The 23,845-nt window shown below is 47.1% G+C and overlaps 10 protein-coding genes across 12 annotated transcripts; 6 read left to right on the forward strand and 4 right to left on the reverse strand.

The window, feature by feature from the left end:
• Positions 1-139: 139 nt before the first annotated feature.
• On the forward strand, positions 140-1,808 carry PV09_04002 (uncharacterized protein). The gene is made up of 2 exons (XM_016357282.1): positions 140-991; positions 1,148-1,808. The coding sequence occupies exons 1-2, from the start codon at positions 280-282 to the stop codon at positions 1,783-1,785; spliced, it is 1,350 nt and encodes a 449-aa protein (XP_016214686.1). The 5' UTR covers positions 140-279; the 3' UTR covers positions 1,786-1,808.
• Positions 1,809-2,648: 840 nt separating this feature from the next.
• On the forward strand, positions 2,649-4,304 carry PV09_04003. 2 transcript variants are annotated; one of them, XM_016357284.1, is made up of 3 exons: positions 2,649-2,684; positions 2,763-3,193; positions 3,241-4,304. In XM_016357284.1, exons 2-3 carry the CDS (start codon positions 3,028-3,030, stop codon positions 4,008-4,010), a joined length of 936 nt encoding a protein of 311 aa, XP_016214688.1. In that variant the 5' UTR covers positions 2,649-2,684; positions 2,763-3,027; the 3' UTR covers positions 4,011-4,304. The 2 variants fall into 2 exon arrangements, with proteins under 2 accessions (XP_016214688.1, XP_016214687.1); XM_016357283.1 differs by having other exon boundaries at positions 2,649-3,193.
• Positions 4,305-5,400: 1,096 nt separating this feature from the next.
• Positions 5,401-7,299, forward strand: PV09_04004 (uncharacterized protein). The gene is made up of 3 exons (XM_016357285.1): positions 5,401-5,567; positions 5,619-6,224; positions 6,275-7,299. Exons 1-3 carry the CDS (start codon positions 5,555-5,557, stop codon positions 7,186-7,188), a joined length of 1,533 nt encoding a protein of 510 aa, XP_016214689.1. The 5' UTR covers positions 5,401-5,554; the 3' UTR covers positions 7,189-7,299.
• Positions 7,223-9,081, reverse strand: PV09_04005 (uncharacterized protein). Its single transcript, XM_016357286.1, has 2 exons — positions 7,595-9,081; positions 7,223-7,542 (listed from the first exon to the last, which is right to left on the reverse strand). Exons 1-2 carry the CDS (start codon positions 9,020-9,022, stop codon positions 7,294-7,296), a joined length of 1,677 nt encoding a protein of 558 aa, XP_016214690.1. The 5' UTR covers positions 9,023-9,081; the 3' UTR covers positions 7,223-7,293.
• Positions 9,082-9,423: 342 nt separating this feature from the next.
• PV09_04006 (uncharacterized protein) lies at positions 9,424-12,274 on the reverse strand (the record flags this gene model as incomplete). The annotated part of the gene is made up of 4 exons (XM_016357287.1): positions 9,424-11,008; positions 11,064-11,908; positions 11,957-12,111; positions 12,160-12,274. 4 exons carry the CDS (start codon positions 12,272-12,274, stop codon positions 9,721-9,723), a joined length of 2,403 nt encoding a protein of 800 aa, XP_016214691.1. The 3' UTR covers positions 9,424-9,720.
• A 787-nt stretch (positions 12,275-13,061) lies between these two features.
• Positions 13,062-13,973, reverse strand: PV09_04007 (uncharacterized protein; the record flags this gene model as incomplete). Its single annotated transcript, XM_016357288.1, has 1 exon — positions 13,062-13,973. One exon carries the CDS (start codon positions 13,971-13,973, stop codon positions 13,062-13,064), a length of 912 nt encoding a protein of 303 aa, XP_016214692.1.
• A 355-nt stretch (positions 13,974-14,328) lies between these two features.
• On the forward strand, positions 14,329-15,911 carry PV09_04008 (uncharacterized protein). The gene is made up of 3 exons (XM_016357289.1): positions 14,329-15,012; positions 15,066-15,250; positions 15,303-15,911. The coding sequence occupies exons 1-3, from the start codon at positions 14,469-14,471 to the stop codon at positions 15,804-15,806; spliced, it is 1,233 nt and encodes a 410-aa protein (XP_016214693.1). The 5' UTR covers positions 14,329-14,468; the 3' UTR covers positions 15,807-15,911.
• A 222-nt stretch (positions 15,912-16,133) lies between these two features.
• On the forward strand, positions 16,134-17,681 carry PV09_04009 (uncharacterized protein). Its single transcript, XM_016357290.1, has 3 exons — positions 16,134-16,646; positions 16,701-16,772; positions 16,824-17,681. Exons 1-3 carry the CDS (start codon positions 16,587-16,589, stop codon positions 17,583-17,585), a joined length of 894 nt encoding a protein of 297 aa, XP_016214694.1. The 5' UTR covers positions 16,134-16,586; the 3' UTR covers positions 17,586-17,681.
• A 20-nt stretch (positions 17,682-17,701) lies between these two features.
• PV09_04010 (uncharacterized protein) lies at positions 17,702-19,847 on the reverse strand. Its single transcript, XM_016357291.1, has 2 exons — positions 18,496-19,847; positions 17,702-18,444 (listed from the first exon to the last, which is right to left on the reverse strand). The coding sequence occupies exons 1-2, from the start codon at positions 19,490-19,492 to the stop codon at positions 17,873-17,875; spliced, it is 1,569 nt and encodes a 522-aa protein (XP_016214695.1). The 5' UTR covers positions 19,493-19,847; the 3' UTR covers positions 17,702-17,872.
• A 131-nt stretch (positions 19,848-19,978) lies between these two features.
• Positions 19,979-23,689, forward strand: PV09_04011. Of its 2 annotated transcripts, XM_016357293.1 has the most exons (2): positions 19,979-20,225; positions 20,284-23,689. In XM_016357293.1, the coding sequence occupies exons 1-2, from the start codon at positions 20,117-20,119 to the stop codon at positions 23,295-23,297; spliced, it is 3,123 nt and encodes a 1,040-aa protein (XP_016214697.1). In that variant the 5' UTR covers positions 19,979-20,116; the 3' UTR covers positions 23,298-23,689. The 2 variants fall into 2 exon arrangements, with proteins under 2 accessions (XP_016214697.1, XP_016214696.1); XM_016357292.1 differs by having other exon boundaries at positions 19,979-23,689.
• The last annotated feature ends 156 nt before the right edge of the window (positions 23,690-23,845 follow it).

Below are 23,845 nucleotides of genomic sequence, written 5' to 3' on the forward strand. Positions count from 1 at the left end.
AAATGCAAGGCCATGTATCATTGCCACATAGTTGCCGAAGCGTGCCATTTTAGTTGCCTAATTGCAGCCTCGCAGCCTGAAGGCTCTTTCGTCACTTAACTTAGAGGATCATCGTTTCCGTCTTTTCCTACCGGTTTCCCCTTTGGTGCTTCGCGTTCGGTACATACATTTCTCATGGTAGTTTAGGCTGCGTTGCTTTGAGATGTTTTGGCCCTATCCTTGAATTTGATGGCAAAGACTTGAACCCGATTGCCTTTACACGAAATGCATATATAAATCATGTCGAGCATCCATAGTTCCAGCACTGACGGCGATGATACCGCGAATATCATCGTGATCACCGAAGCCGGCGACTTGCTCCTCGAAGTAAGAGATGAAAAGCTCAACCAAGCATTTACCTACCGCGTCGACATAAACCGCACATCGCAGGCTTCAGCTTATTTCCATCGCTTGCTGGATCCAAACAAGTTTGAAGAGGGCTCCACGGTTTCCGTGAAGCTAGAAGTATTAAGAAAATGTCATAAAAACTTCTCTGATGTTCCAATGGAAGAGCTACCGCGTATTAGAATCTCAAATATTGGGAGGATATCAAAAGTGAGCAGCATCAAACAACTTTTTGGAGATTTTTTGAAAGTGCTTCATGGGCAAGACATCGGACCACCGTCGCCAGGCGCAGCTGCCATCCCGCTCGGAAACCTCGCAAACCTCGCTGTTGTGGCCGATCGATTCGATGCTCTTCCTCATGTCACCGCGTACATTCGTCGGAAGCGTTTTCTCGAGACACTGGATGCGAGGGGTAAGGCAAAGCCAGCAAAGGCGTCCGAAGAACGTCTTAGGCAGAGACTGCTCGTGGGTGCTCTATTTGACCATTCTCCTTGGATCATGTCTGCAAGTCAAAATCTGATTATTACGGGATCCGCGCGCTGGAAGCCAGAGGCGTCAGCAGATGATGACCTCCCTCTGTGGCATGATTTGCCTCTGGGCCTGGAAGGTAACAATAAAATTACTCTAGATCTTTCAACTGGCCCAGGCTATTCAAGAACTACGCATATACGTCGTGGTTCGATTCATCAAGGCTACACATCGTTTTAGCCTGGGATCAGTTTCCATCTTTCCTGTTTTATGTTGCTAATCCCTCTTTCTTTAGACGAACTGATCATGCGCCGTAATTATGTGCTCGATACGCTGCAATCGCTTGCCTTGCACTTTGTTCAAGCGTACTCGTCTGGTGTCCAGCAATGCCGGCTAGGGTATGCATCGTCCTGGGTTTGTGATAGCTTTCAGTTGGGCGAGATGACCAAGTTCTTGAAGAAGAATAATTTGATCAAGATAGCACCTATCTTAACTGGTCAAGAAGAAATTGATCCGTACTCTGGGGACATTGAGCGTATCCTCGACATCTATAAATCATGTCCAACATATAAGATGGATGAATATCATAACCATTGTGGAATGCGAACCCGATTGGTGCCAATTATAGAGCATCTGGAGATATTGCTGCGAGCGAGCTCTCTGCACGGCGTAGGTATCTGCGGTGAATGTTGGAAGACACATCGTATAAAATATGCCTGGACTGATGCTATGAGACCCGTAGGCTGGCAAGCTCCTGTGCCACGACCTCCCTCTCATCTAACGATAAAACATCCAGGGTCAGAAGCCTGCTTGCAGCAACACATTGCAATCCGTAACATGTTTTTAGCAGTCGAAAGACTATGGACATTCAATGAAGACCGCTCTGAAGGGATTAGGTTTGGAAAGACGACGCCATTTTTGAAGTACGATTGAACAAATTTATGTTTCAGATAGAAGTGACAAAGATCTGGTGTCTGCATGATAAGATCATGACTGCTCAAATCTACTCATAGATTCCTAAAGAAAAAAAAAAAAAACGAACCATACATCAGCAGCCCTCAATCCATACATTCAAAGGCATTTTCCATACTGAATCTTGGAGGCTTACCTTTAAAAAACAGCTCTATTGCAAACTTTTACTAGCAGATCCCATCTGGTGTCGACCGGAAATACGGAAGGCACAGATTAACAACCAGCCTACTTGTGGAATCCAGCCTTGGCGTCTTAGAAGTAAGGTGCATTTGATGCTCACCGGCTCGACTAAGAAAGCCTTTCTAATCTGCATGTTCACTGATCTTGCGAGCCCCAGAGACATGCATCCCTGGGGAGTAGCCTGCAACCCTCCTTTGTTCGAGAATGACAATGCCAGGAGAGTAGCCGAACTGCACTGTGGTTTAATTTGGATGAGTTCCGCTGCATAGGCACTGAGAAAAATTACATTTTAGATAATGTGAACTCTATACATCCTGGAATTTATCATCACTTCCCGGGCAATGTAGACGAGTTTGAATGTACATTTCATGGTTGGTATCCACTCTACACAGGTAGGGATCGCAGTGCGCTATTGACGGCTTAAAGGGGCTTTTGATATGATCATTGGAATGACAGAATTTGTTTTCTGCCACCAGGGAGAGCCTCATAGATATCTGAAATGGGGCTGTCAAATGATAGTTTAAGTGTAGCGAGGCTGATTTACAATGTCTGACAGAACGCGGAGCCATGATTGGCTATTGCAGGACAAGCATGACAGCTTTGGGCGGTGCACACCAGCCAACGCAGCCACATAGATACTTTTACACTGCCCGTCGTATTTGCCCCAGATGTAACGCAAGGTGCGACAAACGGCCTCTGTGCACTGATTCATTTCGTTTGTGCAGTACTCTGGCTGATCATGTTCTCTGTCGAGGCAGACTTCTTGCAGGTTTGGTCGTCTGGGCTGAATTGAGCGTTTAGCGACATGGCTTGACATTTGACTTTTAATAACCGCCATAGAAATTCCCTCTTCTTCTGGTCTCATTCCTCGGAGAGACTTTTAAAACGTGTTGATTCTCAGGCATATTCAAGCTACACTTTCTCTGCTCTGTAAGCACTCTACCTATACAAGATCTTGAGTACACGTTCTGAGATCTTGTCGACATCTTAAAGCGTGAATTCTCCAAAGTGAAAACTACAACGATGGAAAGAAATGGTCAAGGTATTTTTGGCACCTTGAAAAGCAAGATATCGCATAAAAAATGGGACAAACATAGTTCTGGGGCGTCGCAAGAGCTATTTTCTACGCCAATAGCGACGCAAGCGTCAAACCTGTTCGCACAGACTTCGCAACCTACGCGAAGACCGAGTGAGTCGTATTTCGTGACAACAAGATCCCGACTGACTTGTCCAAAGTTCACAGAAGTGCGAGCAGAACGCCAGACGAACCACCGCCAGCATACACTCCAACAGTGGCTTATTCACATGCGCAGGCGACCGGGAGCGCCAATGACAGTGATAGCGATCCATACGCGTTTTTATCCACATTTGATACCATTTTTGTGATTGACGACAGCGGTTCGATGGCTGGAAGATCGTGGACTGAGACACAGCATGCCCTCGAAGCTATTACACCAATCTGCACAGCTCACGATGCAGATGGCATCGACCTGTACTTCTTGAACGCACCAGACAGCGTATATTACCGCAATGTGAAAGATTCTTCCGCTGTTCGCGAGATTTTTTCGATGGTACGGCCAAGGGGCCAAACTCCATTGGGTACCAAACTCAATCAAATCCTAAAACCTTACCTCGCACGCTTCGAAAAGAACCCCGAAACTACAAAACCGATCAACATCATTGTAATCACGGATGGAGAGCCTTCTGATGACCCAGAGTCTGTGATCATCTACGCTGCTCGCAAGTTGAACAAGCTTGATGCTAGTCCTTGGCAAGTCGGTATCCAGTTCTTTCAAGTCGGACGAGAACCGGGAGCGAAGGAGTACCTTGAAGAGCTTGATGACGGGCTATCTGACAAGTGCGGCGGTCGTGATATGGTAGATACACAAGCTTGGAAGAATGAAGATGATAAGGAACTGAATGGTACTGGTATATTGAAAGCTGTGCTTGGCTCAGTGAACAAGCGATTGGACAACAAAAAATCAGACAGACCAAACTACTGCTAAAATGTTGGTTCTTAATAGACATTCAGAGAGAGGGATATCTACCGAGCCACCAAGGCAAAACTAAGAGCTCTTTCCATCACTGTAGCATGAAATTCTCTGCGTCATGGAGCGCAAGAGCGGAATTAAACCATGATATGATCGACTAACCCTTAAAAAGCACCTGTACCTTTTGTGTTATCAAGTTGAGCGAACTTTCCGCACCACTGTCCACGGCTGTGGCCTAAGATTCACAATGTCTCATGGCTTGACATTTTCACGGATATGAAGATTTAAAGGAAAATAGGCGAATAAAATGAGATCTCTCTGCAGAAACTACTATATACTCTAAGATTGTCTCATGAAAATTGCACTGGGAGAAAGACAAGAGCTGGCTTCAGCCTTTTTGCCAACATATACTTATGAATAGATTTTCGATTTTGGCGTCAAAAAGGAAGTAGTGCTCAAGAGATAGGGTGACATCCGCGTACTGTAGCAGCAAAACAAATAATAATATAGACATGGAAAAGATCAATGCAACAGTTCTTAAGAAGAGGAAGAGGAGTACAGGTGGTACAGATTCTGAAGGGGTACGAGATTGTCGAGTGTTTCGTGGTCTAGATGCGATGCTGAAAACATCGCCACAGTGAAGATGCTATCATCAATTTCTTTAGAGGACGTGAAGAGCTATATCGTCAGCACCAAAGACGATAAGTACAAAGATAGGGCCACCACACATAAGATTTCGTATAATAAAATATACCCAATGATACAATGGTCACAGAATTATCTTAAACACACTTGCGCGCTGTGGTGGAAAATGAATCAATGATCCTTTCTGCGCACAAAATATTCTTAAATCATCGATTGCTAAACATTCTAAATCAGGCATGTGTACATGTGGACGGATTTGTGGAAAGTCAAAGCGCATATGGCTTTGTTCTCTCCAAGGGTTACTTCGGTTTTTCTAATTTCTAGAAAAAGAAGAAATACCCCGGAGTTGCTCATACTGAAGTCAGATAAAAGGATTCTCTCCGCTGTCCTTGTGATTAAGACGAATAAGCTTCGCGTAAAGCAGCTGAGTCCTTGAAGAGAACTATTGTAAAGGAGGTAGCGAAAAGTATTTGTGAACCGGAATTCACTGAATCTTCAATATATGACTCACTTTAGTGTACTTCCGGCGAAACAAGCCGGATTTGCTTATGGAGATGCAGCTCGAAGGTCTGGAAGCGAATTTGCTACTGTATAGAGTCAGCAAGCGACTCCGTAACGGCGCTTCGCCAAGTCCAGCCACAATGGATTCGCCCCAGTCAATTTCCAAGGAAGAAAGGATCTGCACGATGACATCGATCGTCCTGCGGGTTTCCAATGTAACCAACTCGATTGAGATAGTCTTCCCAAAGACGCACTCGGGTATATGTAAGAGCTGGCACGTCCGGTCAACCATAATAGCGATTTTTCTTTAATAGATTTGGCAATACGGACTTCCTTTGCCTTTGTAATTCTGTTCCGGCTTGGTGCCTATGCTTCGTTCAATCACGTAAAAACAAACTGCGAAACCGAAAGAGATGAGTGACCAAGGTTCGCAATCCTACACATACCAACCTGTGAGCACCAGCTAAAGCTTTCCAGACCGTAAGCCGTCACCTCCTAATTCAGTGCTACTGCAAGGCTTTGAATGGAATGTTCCTGCAGACCAAAAGCATTACAAACGGCTTCTCTCCTCTATTGAGAGTCTTAAATCCATAGGCATTGATAATATCTGGCTTCCACCCGGATGTAAAGCTTCAAGTCCAGAGGGTAACGGTTACGATATTTATGATCTTTATGATGTCGGCGAATTTGAGCAGAAGGGTAGTACGGCAACTAAATGGGGTTCAAAAGATGATCTCCTCGCTCTGAGTCAGAAAGCAAGGGAGATTGGCGTGGGATTGTACTGGGATGCTGTCTTAAATCATAAGGCTGGAGCGGACAACAAGGAGAAGTGTCTGGCTGTGGAAGTTGATGAGAACGATCGCACGAAGGAAGTCGGGGAGCCGTACGAAATTGAGGCTTGGCTAGGCTTTGATTTTCCTGGACGAGGGAAGAAGTACAGTGAGCTAAAATGGCACTGGTATCATTTCAGCGGGACGGACTGGAACGCAGCGACCGAGAAGAAAGCCGTTTATAAGATAGTTGGTGAAAACAAGAGGTGGTCCGAGTCTGTTGGCAAGGAGAATGGAAATGCTGATTACATGAGTACGAAGTCAGCGTACTTGTTCGGTCCAAAGTGCTGACTGTTTCTACAGTGTTTGCCGATATCGATTACCACCATGATGAAGTCATCGCTGATGTCAAAAACTGGGGTGTGTGGATTACGAAAGAAGTCGGCCTTAAAGGTTTCCGACTTGATGCCGTGCAGCACTTTAGCGAACGTTTTACCGCCGACTTTGTCGAGAATATCCGGAAGGAGTGCGGATCTGACATCTTCTTCGTTGGTGAGTATTGGACAGGAAATACACAAGAACTGCTCGATTGGCTTGAGGTCATGCAGCACAAGTTTTCTCTTTTCGATGCTCCTCTTCTCTACAACTTCAGCAACATAAGCACGAGTGAGGGTGGAGATCTGAGAAAGGTGTTCGATAACAGCCTGGTAGCGGCAGAGCCGTATAATGCCGTGACTGTTGTCATGAACCATGACACGCAACCGGGACAAACTGTCGCAACACCTATAGAAACTTTCTTCAAGCCTCTGGCCTACTCCCTGATCTTACTTCGAAGTCAAGGATATCCGTCTGTATTCTGGGGCGATCTTTACGGGCTTCTCGGACGAGGAAAAGATGCACCGAAGGAAGAACCGATAGCTAAACTTCCCGACATCTTACTTGCACGTTCGCTGTATGCCTATGGCGAACAGAACGACTACTTTGAAGAGCCCAACTGCATTGGCTGGGTACGACGTGGGACATGGGACCATCCTGCTGGCTGCGCAGTAGTCATGTCAAATGCAGACATCGGGGAGAGGAGGATGAATGTGGGGGATCTCCACAGAGGTCAGATTTGGACGGATGTGCTTGGATGGTCCGATCGCGAGGTTCAGATCGACGATGAAGGATGGGGAGTCTTTCCCTGTGGTGGCTTGAGCGTGAGTATTTTCGTTAGGAAAGATGCTGAAGGGCGCGATAGATTCCCTGTTCAGTTTGATGCCAAGATTTTTGATTGAAGTCCGACTATTACCGGAATTCGAGGATCGAAAATGACAGTTAGAACGCAATTATATTTTAAATGCGATGAACTATTGATACGTGATCCGGTGACCAATGACCGGCTACAGTTTCGACCGTTCCAAAGTCATTTGAGCCTTGAGTGCCTCATCAATGATCTGCATAGCACTAACCAACCGCCTCTCTTGCAATGTTGGTGCAACTACTTGAACACACAATGGTGTCCCTAAATATTCCTCTTTATCAACCTTAGTCCACAGTTCACGGTTCACTTTGTCCCATGGTCCTAGCGGCGGAATCGAGGGAACATTTGCTCTGAGATCGCTTGATACTAGCGGTCTTACAGGTATTGTCTATAACGGCGTCAGCACAAGTGAATGAGAAATAGCCAGTAGATACACTAACACCCGCAGGATAGTCTAAAAGGACAAAGGAGCTGGTATAGCTAACGCCATTCCATCGGTCGATAGGTGGGACCGGGTGCGGTGCCACAGGACAGATGATCGCATCGATCTCTCGTCCTGTGCTTGGATCTTGCCAGATCTTGAGGAATTTCTCTCGCAATTGGGCGCGCTTCACATGCGCTTCTCTCAGTTTATCTAGAGTAATTGGTGATTTTCTCTTGAGACGCGTTGAAAGCCATGGACTCAACGGTTCTCCCATCTGCTCAAGTACATCGAAGACGTAGTTGTTTCCATCGATGCTAAATAGCACGTTCGCAAGGGACTGACATTGCTTGAAAAGATGTGAGATGTCTAGTTCCACGGTCTGGATGCCTTGAGCACGAAGCATATCGGCAGTCTCAGAAACAACATTGTTGATTGGGGGGAGAGGATCAATCAGTCCATCTCTTCGCACAATACCTACGACCAAGTCTTTTTTGGTTTTGATAGGACCCTGCTCTTCCCAAAGGCCATAGGCTACGTCGGCGTCCAGCTTCCATGGTTGCCCAGCTGCCACAGTTTTCAGAAACATTTCACAATCCCGCATGCTTGTAGCAATAGGCCCAGCACTGGCGTGCACAGAGAGGTATGAAACACCGTCTAAACCTGCAGCTTGTTGTCCACTGTAAGGCACTCGTTGCCAACTGGGTTTGACGCCGTACAATCCATTGCACATGGCGGGAACACGGATGCTGCCACCTATGTCTGTTCCCACACCTAGAACACTGCCGCGCATCGCGATCAACGCCCCCTCACCACCGGTGCTTCCCCCGGCAGTGACTTTGAGGTTGAGTGGATTCAGTACCCTCCCAAAGACATTGTTGTGACTATCAAGCTGCATAAGACTCTGAGGAATATTCGTCTTACAATAGAGGACTGCACCTGCGTCGAGGAGCAGATCTACCAAGGGTGCGTTTGTGGTAGAAGGCTTGAAGGCGAACGCGGCGAAGCCAATGCTAGCGTCTTGGCCTTTGATCTTGAAGCTGTCTTTGAGAGAGATAGGAAGACCGTGAAGGGGGCCGAATGGCTTTCCGTGCTCTGAAAAGTAATTGTCGAGATATTTTGCGCGGTCGAGGGCAACGTCGAAAAAAATCTCCGTTAAACAGTTGGTAACCTGATGTGCTATAGCAGCACGTTTGCAAAATGCCTTTGTCACATCGAAGCTTTTTAGACCACCAGTGCGGAGCTTTTCGAGTAATTCTGTAGCATCATAGTCCTCTGTGACATGTAATTCCTCTCTGCTTAGAAGCCCGCATTGTCTAGGCACGTCAATAACGTTCTTGGTGTTATTTTTTGGGAGGTGAGCCGGGTCAATCCTCCACTCTTTGGGGATACGGGAAGCCTGCTCAGCTTTCTTCCGTTCAGAGATCGCTTTCCAGGTATCGGGCATTTTGAGATACCTCGTCAAGTGCAACAGACACCATTGTAGAATGCGAACTTATATTGAGGTTAAAAGCTGTGGGGTTAAGCCTCGGCTGGAGCAGGAGCAAGAGCTACGCTTAAAAGGGAAGTTTTAAGCTAGAACGAGTGCTGCGACCTCCAAATGTAACCAGTATTACCTACATTAAACTCGGACTCTGGCGTATGAAGAGATACATGACTGGTAGAGTGCTCATACGTATTACAAACGTGACTCGCGGTCTCCTAACTTAATATCGAACAGCAGTGCACGGTCCAACACGGTTGATTGCGTTGGAATTATCTGGGTAATTTCTGTCAGTTGAAAGTGGGAAAAATCTCATACTTGTCGCTAGCTCCAATAAGGTCTAATAAGTCTCTTTTTTATTCGCTTCTAGAACAAATAGATGGTTATCAATTTCCATTATCAACTTTACATTTCCATTTGTGTCCTCTTTCTTCACCACGATTTAGTTCTAAACCTCTCTTCATGTCTCATATCTACCCAGTCCACTTACATCTCATAACTCTCAAATGTCCATGCTATCATTGAATTTGGATGCTAGTATCAGTGAGAGGATCATAATATATAGCCTTGCGTAAGCAGGCAACTCCTTCGGCTAAACTGAAGTCCCAACTGGCAGCGTGCTAGGAAGTAATACCGTGATGTTAGCGTTTTCTTAACTTAATTCACCGATTGGCGCTTTCATAAGCACTCAAGCTAGGCGGGAGATCTTCAAGTTTTGTGCCCCACGAACTCTCGTTTTTGCCCACCGTAAGTATCAACTCTTTGCCCTCCAAGAAGAATGAGTGATCGATCCAATTTTTGCTGTACGCCACTCCATCTAGTGTTGCAGACTGGATGTAGATATCTTCGTAATCTGGATCAAAATTCACCACAGATATTGTTGCTGTCTTATTATTGATTGGCGAGCGTATAGATACCCGCTCAAAAAAGGGCGTGGTGATGAGATACACATCCTGGCCAGGATTTGGAAAGAGCCCAATCATAGCGAAAGCCAAAAATGAACCCATCGCTCCACTGTCATCATTGCCTGGTAAACCAGCACGTGTCGGTTTGAATGCGGACGGGATATAGAAGTGCACACGCTTCGTTGAGAGTGCCGGCCTTCCAGCATAATGGTACTGGAATACAGTCAAAAAGGATGGCTCATTGCTTATAAGAGTGATGCGTCGGTCATGGAGATAATCCAATCGTCGCACGAACTCGTCAGGTCCACCAAGCTTCGTGATAAGTGAAGCTTGGTCATGTGGCACGAAAAAGCTGTATTCCCAGATGCTTGATTCATATGTTTCGGACGCTCCTGGTTGCAAGGAACAGATACGGCTTGGGTTTGTATCGATGTTGCTGCAATATATCGGGTCTTGATAGCTCCAGGATAGGTTTGTGTACTTCGGCTGGAAGAAGCCAACAAAACCCGTGTCAAATCCATTGATTGATGACCTGATATCCTCTCGGAAGAGGTTCATCCAATTTTTGCTTCGCCGAAGGTATTTCAGGATGTCGGAAGACTCCGAGTCCATGCCTGTTGCTATTTGAGCAACGCAAAAATCATTATAGCTGTATTCAAGAGTCCTTGAAATGGACCTGGTCAAAGTGCCGTATCCCTTAACGTCGAAGTCTCCAATCGGGACATATCCCAGCTTCTTCCAGCTTTCGAGGTTGCCACGACCTTCGCAGCACCAGTCATAAGGCTCTACTTCCGCATCTTTTACAACAGCCTTGTATCCAAGCTGCCAATTGATATCATCGCGTATCCCCTTAACGAATGCGTCGGCAAGAACAATGTCGGCATTAGAACCCCCTTGTGTAAAGCCCTTGCAAAGTGACATCCTGCAGTCTGGTAACCAGCCTTCATGTTTGTATGTGTCGATAAGCGACCGAATAATGCGAGCCACTTGTTTCGGGTCAATAATGGTCAAAAAAGGCAACTGGGATCGAAATGAGTCCCAGAGACTACGAACTATTAGTCCTGAGCTATGACAAAAGTTCTGCATTAGTGGGGCCTCACCAATAGAAGGAATCAAAATAAGGCTCCTTGCTTTTCCACAAAGGGTTCTCTCCCGTATAATCCTGTGGATTTACCATAGTTCGGTATATACCAGAATAAAAGTTGGTGACTAACGTGCTATTTTTCAGTCCTCTGGTAGAGACTTCGATGGGAGCAAGTTGGCTTCGCCACTTATTTTGAGCGATTGTCATCGTTTTCTCGAAGTCAAAATCCGGGATCTCGGTTTCGGCATTCTCACAGGCTCTTGTTTCACTGATAAAGCTGAGACCAGCCCTGACAAAAATTGTACTGTTCTGTTGAGGAATGAATCGTACCCAAGCCCCTTCTGGGATTGGAAATCCATTCGTTATCTCCCGAGGTGGAACTGTCAAATTACGAATGGCGGTGTTTGGAACGTTTTCAACGAATGTGCCACTGTCCATCAAAGATCCACCAGAGAAGTCTATGCAAAAGAATGCTTTGTACGTTCCAATGCCAAAGCTGGGCTTAAAGGTTGAACCACCAACCATTCTCCCGCTCTGCTGATCTACGAAGATCGCTCCATCGTTCTGCCTTGAATCAGAAAGGTCTGTAAGGTCCAAAAGTATCAAAGGGCTGTTTCTTTGATCTTCTTCAAAGGAGAACGAGAACAATGATGTGTGTTGAGTTGATGTCATTTTGGCGCGAATCCCTGTGCTAAGAATCAGGCTGAAATACCCTGGCACCGCCTTAACACTGCTTGATATATATTGAACCTTTCTACTTGTCTTTGTGAAAGTGTTGTTGCATATGCCAATGGTTTTGTCCAGGCATGATAATTGTGGAAAGATCGGAAAGTTTCCCAACGAAGGCGAGCCTCCAGTTCCCTTAACACAATTAGTACATGCACTTCTAGCTTGAGTATTGGGACTTACAGAGTCATGCATGCTTGAAAATCCTGTAATTTCAAGACTTTGATCATTTGAAACGAAGCCGCCCTGGTTATTGGGTCCAACAGACGGAATGTTGTTGGTATCTGCCACTGGCTTGGCCATACCATATGGCAAGCTTGCTCCGGCAAAGACGTGGCCTAGGTTGTGTCAGAGCTTCCTAAGAGGCGTATTTGTTTTTTAATTACCATCATTAGCAGAACCAATAAGCGGATCAACGTATCGCAAAGGATCGAAGAACTGTTCTTCGCCTCTCACAACTTCCAGAAAGACTAAAAAGGAAATAAAAGTGTGCCAAATCATTGCTCGAAAACTTTTGGCCTTTGGCTCGTGATATGCCAATATGAAGAATATTTGTAAATTCTAGAACGTGTGCCAACTAAAAATAAAAAGATCAGATCTTCGATTCTATATTTTAAATTGACCCGCAGTGTGTCCACATCGGTCATCCACAATGAGTAACAACGTGAAACTTTAAACTCCTTTCAAACTATACAGATATATAGTAGATGTATAGTGGAAAGCATCACCAGAGTACATTAGAACGATAGATGAAATTTTCGTTCCTTATTCCTATCGAATACGCAACACTTTCACTCATGCTAATGTTGGCAAATCCAAAGCTGCAGCCGTAAATGAGAACTGTGAATAAGCTGGACAGATTCCCGTAAAAGCATATTAGGTGGGTGCTTTTAGGAAAGGGTGCGTATCTTTTAGTTTCATACTCCCTCGCTGGCTCAAAACTTAAAGTACAACTCAAATGCAGAGCCAAGAGCCTCTCTTTTCGGATTTATGACTTGTGACTTGCCAATCTGATTCATGCGCCAATAGGTAGGCATCGGCGTTCTTTGCTTGGTATCCGTGATTGGTAAACTAATACATCTTCACCGTGACCATGAATTTTGGTTTATTCAAAGTTCACTACATTCTTAGAAGAAAATAAAATTTGAACCGACTTCAAGCTGATATTATCCGACCATCGCCCTGAAGAAATCTATCGATCGAAGCAAATCCAAAGCACGATATTCCATTTCTTTTTTTCACTGTGATAGTCGGTGCATTTGAATATACCATGGGAGGTAGAAGACCATCAAGCAAAACTCCCGTCGAATTGGCTCTTTTCCCTCTCTAAGAATTGCGGAAGTGAATGTAGAACGATGCCCCAGCCCTGAGCGGCTTCGGAATCCGCTAGTTTGTAGAGTTCTGCCAACTCTTTAGCACCCGAAACCATGGGATTTGTCTTCGCCAACTCTGCCGTTTCCGCTTCAGTGCGATACACTCCTTCAATGCGCTCTCCCGAAGCATGCTCCAAATCCTTGACTACTTGATCTACTCGTATATTTTCTTTCGATAGTGGAATTATTTTGCCAGTAAACTTTGTCGGGTGGCTGAAAGCAGCAGTCACGAAGGCGCCAATGTCGTAGGGATCAACCAAAGGGAGCAGAGTGTCCGGCTTGAAGGAGCAAACGAATTTGTGTTCTTTCCACAGTTCCGGGAACATGGAGCGACTGAGATGGCCCACGAAGTTCGACATGAAGTACCCTCCTCTTATTATGGTCCAATATTCGAATCCTGCAGCCTTCACAAGCTCTTCGACATGAGCTTTTCCAACGACGGCCGCAGCTACAATCGAGCCAGATTGACGAAGCTCTTCGGCTCTCGGTACACCCAGCGAGGTAGAATGCACAACATGCTTAACTCCCACATTTCGGGCTAATTCGATGATGGCCCTTGCTTGTCGAACTTCGGTGTCGTCTCTGATAGAGGGCATTTGGTTAAGGAACAGTCCAACACATCCAGTCATGGCGTCTTGCAACGCCTTCAAATTGTCAAGAGTTCCTTCAAACAATTCTGCGCCCAACTCCCGCACTGCGAGAGCTCGCTCATCTTTGGAATTTGAAACGTATGCCCGAGCTGGAATGTTGTTTTTCCGGAGGTGTTGGATAACAGCTCTTCCTTGCGTTCCGGTTCCGCGAAGTACTAACACAGGTGATTGAGACATGATCACTTAAAGCTCTTCTCCTGAATCTTTAAACCGAAAGACTTGAGATTCGTGCTTCAGAATAGTTACTGACCACTTTCTAGTACTTTTGCGCAGAACATTGCACGCATATATATAGCTATATATACCGAGCCTGGGAATTCGACTTTTCTCCGAGCGTATTCTGCGTACTTTTTTTTCCTCAACCTTACATTGTGTTCACAGTTCATGGTGTGGCCTGAAGTCCGCATTTCCAATAGCCCCAGTGCTACTGATTACTGAAGACAGCTAGCTTGTCCGCAAATGCACTAGCAATCAGCGGTCTGATTGGTCACCCCCTACATGTGTCTGGGTCAAACAACTAGGCTCCCTAAGTATCTCCGTCAACTTTGATTTGGATTATTTCAACGTTTGCAGGCTCAGGAACATGTCGAAACAATTTTAGAGAGAATTTTTTTGAGCACGAATTGGCGGGTGCGAGAGTCTTGACGAACGGTGCATCAATTCCTCCACATCATGTTCACCCGTCAGCTTCCTCGAAAGAAGAAGTCGTGCAGCCATTGCGTCAAAGCGAAGCGGAAATGCGACCTGGAGACACCGAAATGCAGAAGATGTGCTAAGCAAGACTTGCGGTGCGAGTACCCTTATGCGGAACGCCATATTGGAAGTGAATCTTCCTTTGTAACGGCAACGCCCAATACGTCTATGGACCGGAAACTTGCCCCGTCATTCGACTGTTCTCCTCCGCTAGACTTCGCAGCCTCGACATTGGACCCATTTCTTTCCGAAGGCTTGGGGTTAACAATGCCGTCTCTCGGGTGCTCAGATTTGGACCCCCTCGGGATGATGTTGATATCGGAGCAACCATTACTCGAAGTGGCGCACATGCGGCAGAGTCCCACTGCGTTCAGCATCTCCTGTCTAAACAGTTTCTCGTCTTCCCGCTTGCTGTATGCCATAGATCTGATTAAGAAAGCACCAGAAACTATGGTCATGAAAAATCAGACTCCCTGGTCTCATCCACGACTATATGACGATGCTATGCCTCGATGCCTGTCAGGTAGGTCGCATCCCGTTCTCAGCACTTGAAGCATGCGAGCTAAATCTCAGTAGAGGCATACGCTGCCAGTGCCCTCTCCATGTCACGAAACAATACCAATTCCGAATTTGTTTCTAGACATATAGAGAACCGATTTGAGGAGCTACTTCAAGCAGAAATACCGGCCACGCTTAGCGGCGTTCTGTCTCACGCACATGCTTTTATTCTATATCTCAGTTTACAAGTATTCTCCAACGACGTAGGTATATAGACTTTTCCAACACTTCACAGTCATGCTGACCTCTGGAGAGTTTCGCGCTCACGCTCAGGCACACCGCGCGCTTTCTCAATTAGAAATGTATGGCTACAGACTTCATAGTTTACTCATAAAAGACGGCGGTCTTAACTTAGATATGCTTCCTGCATCTCTGTCTCTGTATCCCATCGCCTCAGCGGCCATTGCATGGCGTTCATATATTCTTCACGAATCCGCACGCCGTACACTTCTCGTCATATTCTTCATGACGACTCTCTGTAATGCATTGCGAGGCGAGCTCGGATACTGTCACGCTCGAGGAGCCCTGTACACTTACTTGCTCGGATCCGCACACCTCTGGAGAGCGTCATCAGCATTCGATTTCGCCAAGTCTTGGAATGAGAAAGATCGTTTGATCATTGATAACTTGGATTTTGCGTCGATGCTAAACGCTGCCAACCCAGACGACATTGATGACTTCGGACGAATGCTCTTGGTTGCATTGCTAGGAGTTGATGAGGTGCGAGGTTGGTTCGCCATTAAGGGAGGCGCTTTTTGACTTCGAAATGAAATTTACCATCTTTGCCTTTGTCGAACCAGGTTTGCTACGGAGCATGAAGCTTACGAATCGTCACGACTGCGAGGTCTGTCGATGTGCACATATGATAATTGTTGTTAATTTTGTTCATGAAATCACATCTGAACACCTTTAGTTTTGTTTTCTCCCTTGTGCTCTCTGTTCTCATCAATTTCCGATGTACAGGAAGCATTAGCAGATTGTCTTGTCATCATGCAGAGGCTATTCGTAGCTTCCAGGGTGTTGCTCCGATCGAACTGGCCGATCTCGCCCACGATTTGTGCCGAAGTCATCGATCAACCGTCGTCACTCGTGTCCAGTGTTCTACGAGCTTCGCGGTCACTTAGCTCTTGATATAAGCTTCTAGGGTGTTGCACGATTTTCAGAGACGGTCTGAAACGGACGGTTGAGACAAATCAACATTTCAAGGGCGCGACCCATGCCGGAGATTCCGGACATTGCTTCGTTTTGACTACACCCGTCATTTCCTTGTCAAAATTCCACAACATGTACCATGCGTGAGACTACAAGTTCGCTGCGCAAACAACCATAACGATTCGACTTTCATAAGCAATAACTTAGCACGGTTTTCCGAGATCCCGTGGTCTCATCATCGCTGCTACAACTACCACGTCGCAGTCTTAGCTTCCCGCAGTCCGTTACACTTAGCATTAGCGGATCTGCAAAAACCATTTTCTGATCTTTGAGGCTTATCCTCATTATTGGACTGCTCTCAAGGACACCAGTGATATCTGACGTCCCATGGCACCTCGATCAAAGGGCGTTATTTCCGATAGCGAGCCTACCCGTTCGTCAGGAAAGGTGAGAGAACAGCGACGGCAGTAAGGCTTATGGACGGCTCTGATTCAAACGCAGAAGAATGCAAGAAGACCAACGTCACCAGCCGCGCAATGTGCATGCCAAAATGCTAATCTTCTTAAGCCAAAGGTAAGAACCTCAACGTCACCTCGCCGACGTAGCCAATTAATGCATCCGTAGCGCAAGGCAAAGTCCAAAACACCAATGAGCCAAGAAGAAATCGCGGCTCAAATCGCAGCACGCATAGCTCAATTATCTGTTAGCCCTAACGATGCGCACCTGCAACCATCCGTGAAGGTCAAGTCTATTGCAGAGCTGCGTAGCACCAAGATAGCACGTCTCACCACCCAAATTGCAGCCAACGAGGCCGAAATCGCGCGCTTGGAGCGCGAGTACGCGCTCGCCAAAGAAAGGTTGGATCGTGAGACGAAGGCCTTGGAGTTTCACAAGGATCCAACCGTCAATCCCTCGAGCGACCCCGCGCGTTCCAATGCCGTTCCCCGTGCGCAGTCAAAAGAAACTTTAGCTATGATGGAAGATGCACGCGCAAAGCTCGAAACTGTCGCAGATCGCGCCCAGAACTTACTCAGCAGGTTCAAAGACGGTGAAATCAACGAGTACGCCGCGATGAGAGAGCTTAAAGACCTTCTAGAAAGCGCGAAGGACGGCGGCTGCGACGTCGCTGGTTTATGCCGCATGGTAGCCGCATCAGACTTCAAAAGTCCAACCAACTTGGGTGACATGGATAGAAGAGTCGAGCCGGCAAGAAAACGCAAGGTTCAGGATGTCAAGGTCGAGGAGATGAATGCGAGAGTCACTCAAGAAAAGCGGAAGATTGAGAGTAGAAGGGAGGCACAGGACACCCAAGCGGCCCCCAGTGTATCAAATACAACCGACATGGCAACCTTGGGGCCAGTGAAGACAAGTCTTTCGCAGCAGTAGCCAACTATGAAACGAAATTCGTATTGATCATAAGCGACAAGTGACGCCGCAAGATAAAATGGTTCCTTACGTCTGTCTTGACCACGCCGATAGTATGAACATTATCATTTATTGTCAAAATGAAGAAATCAAGGCATTAACATTATTTTCTATCGTGCTATGAAGGATTACTCGTCAGGTATACAATAACACACCTCAAATGGCGTGCGCAGGGTATCGCGTATTCTTGACCAACCCAGAAGCCGCACAAAATTCATGCAGTCCTGTTCATTCGGTCACTGGAGTCGTCATAGCATCATGAACACAAAGGCTGTAAGCATTAACCCAGCCGCCATCAAATACCACGTTATGCTTTGAATCTCTCCATTCGTAGCAACTGCCGAAGCACTGCTCCTGATGTGCGATAAAAAAACATGACCAGGTTGATGTTTAGCTTCGAGCTTGCGCATTCTCTTTTCTTCCCAGTCAATAAGGTGCAAGCCCCTTCTGACCAGATCTACGACTCTCACCCCAGTGATGGGCTCTTCGAAATCGCCCACCTCACTCCAATCGTAATCCTCACTCTTCTGCCGCTCCCTGAGGCTGATCGAGAATTCTCCCTCCGCGCCATGATTAAAGATGCCTGGCAGGTCGCTTCCCACGTGTTCATTTCCAGGCACTTTATGATGGTCTCCTATCAAGACATTCTCCAGAAGTTTACCGTTCTGAGATCCACCAACGCTGATCTGGCCACTGGAGGTAGACGAAACGTTATGCAATTCGGTGGCGAGAATGTTCGAGGAGCGGCCACCGGGACAAAAGATGATATTAAAGCCTGCTCCAGAAGGGACAATGAATGTTGAGGTTTGGTCATCGAACGCTGGACATTAAGTCAACAATGAAGATATTCACGTCGGCAAACTCCACGTACCGTAGCTGTAGGCATCCGGACACACTGCCTTGGCGTTCTTGGAGTACTCGGATGGCTGACATGCACTCGGACTATTGTATGTACCAGTGCAGCAGTCTTGTGGCAGGTTCCACTTTGCACACGCTGAAAAACACGGATTGAAAGCTTGACGCTGCACACTATTATCCGGGTACATGTACTTGCCGTCATTTGGAGGCTGCGGCATGTTGAGCTGCAGTTCCCACGGGCACCAGTTTAGCACCTGTTGGTAATTGACATTAAAATCAAGAGGTAGAGGATACGAGGAGTTTGTGTTGAGGAAGGTCTGGCCATTCGCATACGGCATCCAGTCTTGGGGAGCAAGCAATTCCGCAGTACCACTACAGGTTGGATTGGTGAGATTGGGAGGAAGCTCGTCTAATGTAAAGTTTCCATGCGGCTCGAGTACAATGGCCATTGGGATGTTGTAGCCGTCCACCAGGCTGATGTCGTAATATGACTGGTCGTCACCGGCGTTCAGCGTGAACTCGGCGAGGGTGACGGGTACATCTCCTCCCACTTTGCAGGCGAGCATGCCGTTGCAGTCACCAGAGCCACATGCTTTTCCTGGACTGCCGTTGGAGGGTCTCGTACCGTCAGCATTGAACGAGCAATTTGTTCTCCCCCAAACGCGGCCCTGCCAATTCTCGGATACCACGAGCTCTCGTGTCTCGCCAGGACTCAACTTGAAGCCCGTATCTGCTGGACCTTTGCCAGACTGCGTATTGATTCCTGGATAGATGTCCTCAGAACAAAGGTTTGTGATGTGCAAGGGCGTAGTATTCGGATATTGTCTGGGAACCAGTCGTCGTGGCGCGCGGCGCTGCATGTGATGTATTGCTTGGACCTGAGACAGGCATTGTAGGAGTATTAGCACACTACGCAGTGAAAGCCTCCTCACTCCTCTCGATGTTATAGTGGTCGAAGATAAGGCTCGGGGCGCTCCAAGGCTATGGGTCTGAGCAAATCCAACAGCCATCGACGCTTGCAGGGACGGCAGGATTGAGAATTAGGTCTGTTCAGGTACTATACTTCACGTTCTTCGAAGATCGAAATTCGCGAGAGCGACAGGAAAGGATACGCGAGAGGAATGGGTCCAGATGCATGCCATTCGGGGCATGGAGGAGTTGTCAAATGAAGGACATCGGGACGCAAGAAAAGCCGCAAGCGCAGTCACACAACAGGTGGATTTGTGTTGTCAAGGAAGGACGAATGACAAAGAAGCCGCTATCGATGCAAGGAAGGTTGTAGGTGGAGGGGGGATGAGCCATGATGTTGCAAAGCGATTTTTGCACTGGTCCTTCCAAGCTTTCCTCGCTATCACCATAGCCTGAGCTTCAGCATGTGGTTGACAGAACGATTCGTCATAGGCGCAAGGATGCTGTGATAGCGCTTGACTGTGTTTGGGAAAGCGACAACGGACAATATGAGCTGAAGTCACCAATCGGCGCTGAATTCCCAAAGACCTGGCCTCAACACCGGTCAAATGCAGATCAAGAGCCCAGAGCCCCGCGAAAAGGCATCAAAGAGTTCTGATGCCGTTCGATCAACGTTGCGTCTAGTCTAGTCAATCTGGTCATCACTCCGCTCTGCACTTAGCGCCATGGAACCAAAGGCGCTCGATCTTGGGCGCTTGAACCACAAGTTGGATGGGCAGAACCACGATCTCTGGCTCCATCTACAGGCGGATACCAAGCTTGACAAGTATCCAGGTAAACACGTCCTGCCACCGGCCTGTGAAAGATGGTCTTCTAACGAGCCGATCCAAAGCAAAGCAACACGTTCGGGCTGTGGCCACAAAGCTTGGCGTAGACGAAGGCTTAATTTTTCTGGCCGGGGAGAAGACGACGCTACTGACTGATAGCGATCAGCCGGTTCCGTTCCGGCAGCGCAGATATTTTTACTATCTCACAGGCTGCAATGAGCCCGACTGCTACGTTCTCTACGACATTGCAAAGGACCTGCTTACCTTGTACATCCCCAGGGTCGACCTCAAACATGCGGTTTGGGGAGGAGCCGGATCAACAAAGGCTGAAGCTTTCGCCAAGTACGACGTGGACAACGTGGAGTATACCGACAATGTTTTGGCCAACGTGGTACAGCTCTACGCTCAACAGAATTATGCTGGAAGACTCTATGTTCTGTCAGACGTCGAGGGCAGGACTACTATCGTAGCATCAAGACTCGCTGTCGAGATGTTTATGCTCGATGAAGTCCAGCGCGACGTTAACAAGAAGCAAACGATTGAAAAGAAGGTCGACACGACCAAGCTAAAGAGTGCTATAGACTCATGCAGGGTGATCAAATTTCCGCATGAAGTTGAGCTGATCAGACGTGCGAACGATATTTCAGCGAAGGCACATCGGGCTGTTCTAGAGAACGTCAAGCATTTCAAGAATGAGAGAGAAGTAGAAGGCCGCTTTCTAGATACTTGCATATCATCAGGCGCGCACAGCCAAGCGTACAGCATCATAGCTGGCGCAGGTCCGAATGCGGCAGTTTTACACTACGTCGCGAACGATGCGCCATTTGATGACAAACAAGTCCTTTTGCTGGATGCCGGTGCAGAATATAGTTGTTACGCAAGTGATGTCACAAGGACGGTTCCCATATCGGGCTACTGGACCGAGGAGGCAAAGAATATTTATGATGCTGTCAACGACATGCAGGCGCAATGTATGGCACGAATCCGCCCTGGCGTGCACTTCCGTGACCTGCAAATCTTGGCCTCTGCCATTGCCACGCGGTGGCTTCTGAAAATTGGAGTGCTTCACAACGGCTCGTTAGCTGAGATACTTAAGGCTGGTACTATACGCGCGTTCTTTCCCCACGGCCTCGGTCATCATGTCGGATTGGACGTCCACGATGTGCTTAATGTGCCTATACAATCCAAAGGTGCAGTCACGGAGGTAGAATCCGATCTAAGCGTATACAGGGATACCGAACTCGATGGACTACCTCGGGAAACTATCTCCCAGCTCTACAAGACTTTAATTGAACGCAATTCATGCAAACCTCCTGTCACATCCGACAGTCCTGTCCTTGAGCCTGGCATGGTTGTCACAGTGGAGCCAGGTATTTACTTCTCTGATTTCGCTTTGTCAAGGGTATATTTACTAGACCCTGTACATTCGAAGTACATCAACGTGAAAGTTCTTGAGAAGTACATGCCGGTAGGAGGAGTTCGTATCGAAGATGACATTCTGGTTACGAAGGACGGTTACGAGAACTTAACAACCGCGCCCAAAGGCGATGACGCTCTCAAGATTATCAGAGGCGAAGCTGAGACCGAGTATCACTCGAGGTTCGGACACGATATTCCCAGTATCCTTGAGCCTCCCGTTCCGCCAGCTGCAACGTCGGACAACAAAGGCAAGATGCCTTTGGGTAGCTCAACCATTTCCTTGCGAGAGAAGCCTGGAATGAAAGATACTTCAAGAAACTGGTCAAAACAACCGAATCAGAAAGCCTTTGCACTGACGAGCACAAATGCGGATCCTAAGCTAGATGACGACCTACCTCCCATCAACGAGGATCACAGTCTGATTTGCTCTTTTCCCTTCGCGAAGACAACATCGGTTTCGATCACAGAAAAGCCCGCCTGTTCCACCACGTCGAGTCCTGAACATTGCCAGCGAATTGACCTGATTAAGCAGATTATTGAAAGCCAAGAGCGCACGAAGAAGATCATTGATGACTTCATCTCATTATGCACTACGAAGAACGACACGAACATTGTACCAGACGAGATTTCAAAACTAGAGAGGGACTTGGAGAATTCAACTCTAGCGTTACAGGCCTCTCAGAACGCTACACTGTCTCAGAGTAAAAATGTGCTTGCTGGACTTTTGGAGGGCGAGAGCTCCAGCAAACAAAGCGCCCCAGAATCTGCCTCCTCACGTTTGGAACAAACCCAAGCCGAGCAAATAGGGTCTGCCAGCGTGATGACAAGGTCAGACTCACCTGAGTTACGAAGCTCATCGCCTCGGAAAAGTCAATTTGCTCGCGTACTGTATGACTTTCACGACGCCTATGACGAGGTATGCGTAGTATTTAAAGAAGGTGATATCGTCGAGATTCTGTCAGAGAATAGAAATGGCTGGAGGAGTACAAGGAATACGCGAACAGGACAGCGAGGATGGTTGCCGAGTAACTATGTATCGAAGGAAGAAACGGCTCGATTAAGGAAAGGACCGCCAACGCTGTTACCCGCAGATGAGAAGCCAGATCAGAACACAAACTTATCGGAATCTTCGGACGATGAGCGGGCAGCTGCAAATCAGATTCGCGGGATTATGGCGGAGCAATGCCTGCGATCTGTATTCACGAAGGAACTTGCTGTCTTGATGGAGGCCACGGACGCAGCGCACACCAGCGCCACGCACAAGATTGAGGAGCTCATCAGAAGTATTGTTGAAGAAAAAGAAGACGGAGACAAGTTGACTTGCTTCGCGGGTTTGTGCATGCAGCTAAGAGCCGTTTTGCCCTCGATTCGTCTGAATGTACTGCCTGGCTCCGGCATGGATAAATTTAGAAGGCTGTACAACAAAATCGACGAGACTTTGAAGAACGAATTCGCGTACGGTCACCTGTTCTATCGGGTCGATGCGGTCACCAGGACTGCGCTGCTGGCCAACAGATGGAAGTCAATTCGGATCAAGGAAGAGGCTGCCGTGGGAGAGATTGGGGTATGTGGAACGTGTCGGGTCTGCAGAGTTGGATTTGTGGGTTGGGATGAAAGGTGGTTAGCTGATAGCGTTGACGAGGACGCAGATGATGAATGACGAAATAGCGACACTTTACCTCCGATGTTGAAACGTAGTGTACCACGGATGTTATTCTTTCCATACTGACCTCTCGGTACGGACAGGAGAGCTCTTAGCCTTGAAATATGTACGGAATCTGCTAAAGAGCTAACAGGGGTTGGCGAGGAAGGCTGAAAGAGCATTAATCTGGTTAATTCATGACGCGAATGGGTTATGCTGACATGATTCAGACATTGACTCTGGAGAATTCAAATGGGAACGTTTTCCGGGATATTTCTATCACCCAAAACAGATGAAACGCTCATCCTAGTCAGGCTTATATCACAATCGTCTTTTCAAGCCTCTTTCTTAAGACACAATTCATCTACTTGCTGGATCTATAATCTAAACCTAAAACGTTGGGCCTTTAGGGTGGGGCATTTGTGTTTGTCTCTTGTGCTTTTGTGTTTCTTTCGCTGTGATTATCAAGCGTACATATGCTCTATTGCAAATCTGCTAACAAGCCTAAAACGAAACTGTAAGCCTTCAGGTAGAATGCATCAGACATGGCAATGCAGGTAGGAGGA

Source organism: Verruconis gallopava (genome assembly GCF_000836295.1).
Source record: "Verruconis gallopava strain CBS 43764 unplaced genomic scaffold supercont1.11, whole genome shotgun sequence".
Lineage (NCBI taxonomy): Eukaryota > Fungi > Ascomycota > Dothideomycetes > Venturiales > Sympoventuriaceae > Verruconis > Verruconis gallopava.

Excerpts from the sequence above, each read along its gene's own strand:
- PV09_04002 (XM_016357282.1), top strand. The coding sequence starts at position 280 with ATGTCGAGCATCCATAGTTCCAGCACTGACGGCGATGATACCGCGAAT. Across the intron at positions 992-1,147 it reads TTTGCCTCTGGGCCTGGAAG|ACGAACTGATCATGCGCCGT; the intron begins GTAACAATAAAA and ends CTCTTTCTTTAG.
- PV09_04003 (XM_016357283.1), top strand. The coding sequence starts at position 3,028 with ATGGAAAGAAATGGTCAAGGTATTTTTGGCACCTTGAAAAGCAAGATA. Across the intron at positions 3,194-3,240 it reads GCAACCTACGCGAAGACCGA|TTCACAGAAGTGCGAGCAGA; the intron begins GTGAGTCGTATT and ends ACTTGTCCAAAG.
- PV09_04004 (XM_016357285.1), top strand. Across the intron at positions 6,225-6,274 it reads TGGAAATGCTGATTACATGA|TGTTTGCCGATATCGATTAC; the intron begins GTACGAAGTCAG and ends CTGTTTCTACAG.
- PV09_04005 (XM_016357286.1), bottom strand. The coding sequence starts at position 9,022 with ATGCCCGATACCTGGAAAGCGATCTCTGAACGGAAGAAAGCTGAGCAG. Across the intron at positions 7,543-7,594 it reads TTTTAGACTATCCTGCGGGT|ACAATACCTGTAAGACCGCT; the intron begins GTTAGTGTATCT and ends ACGCCGTTATAG.
- PV09_04008 (XM_016357289.1), top strand. The coding sequence starts at position 14,469 with ATGTTCACCCGTCAGCTTCCTCGAAAGAAGAAGTCGTGCAGCCATTGC. Across the intron at positions 15,013-15,065 it reads TATGCCTCGATGCCTGTCAG|AGGCATACGCTGCCAGTGCC; the intron begins GTAGGTCGCATC and ends AAATCTCAGTAG. Across the intron at positions 15,251-15,302 it reads TACAAGTATTCTCCAACGAC|TTTCGCGCTCACGCTCAGGC; the intron begins GTAGGTATATAG and ends ACCTCTGGAGAG.
- PV09_04009 (XM_016357290.1), top strand. The coding sequence starts at position 16,587 with ATGGCACCTCGATCAAAGGGCGTTATTTCCGATAGCGAGCCTACCCGT. Across the intron at positions 16,647-16,700 it reads CTACCCGTTCGTCAGGAAAG|AAGAATGCAAGAAGACCAAC; the intron begins GTGAGAGAACAG and ends ATTCAAACGCAG. Across the intron at positions 16,773-16,823 it reads CTAATCTTCTTAAGCCAAAG|CGCAAGGCAAAGTCCAAAAC; the intron begins GTAAGAACCTCA and ends ATGCATCCGTAG.
- PV09_04010 (XM_016357291.1), bottom strand. The coding sequence starts at position 19,492 with ATGGCTGTTGGATTTGCTCAGACCCATAGCCTTGGAGCGCCCCGAGCC. Across the intron at positions 18,445-18,495 it reads TCCGGATGCCTACAGCTACG|CGTTCGATGACCAAACCTCA; the intron begins GTACGTGGAGTT and ends CTTAATGTCCAG.
- PV09_04011 (XM_016357292.1), top strand. The coding sequence starts at position 20,163 with ATGGGCAGAACCACGATCTCTGGCTCCATCTACAGGCGGATACCAAGC.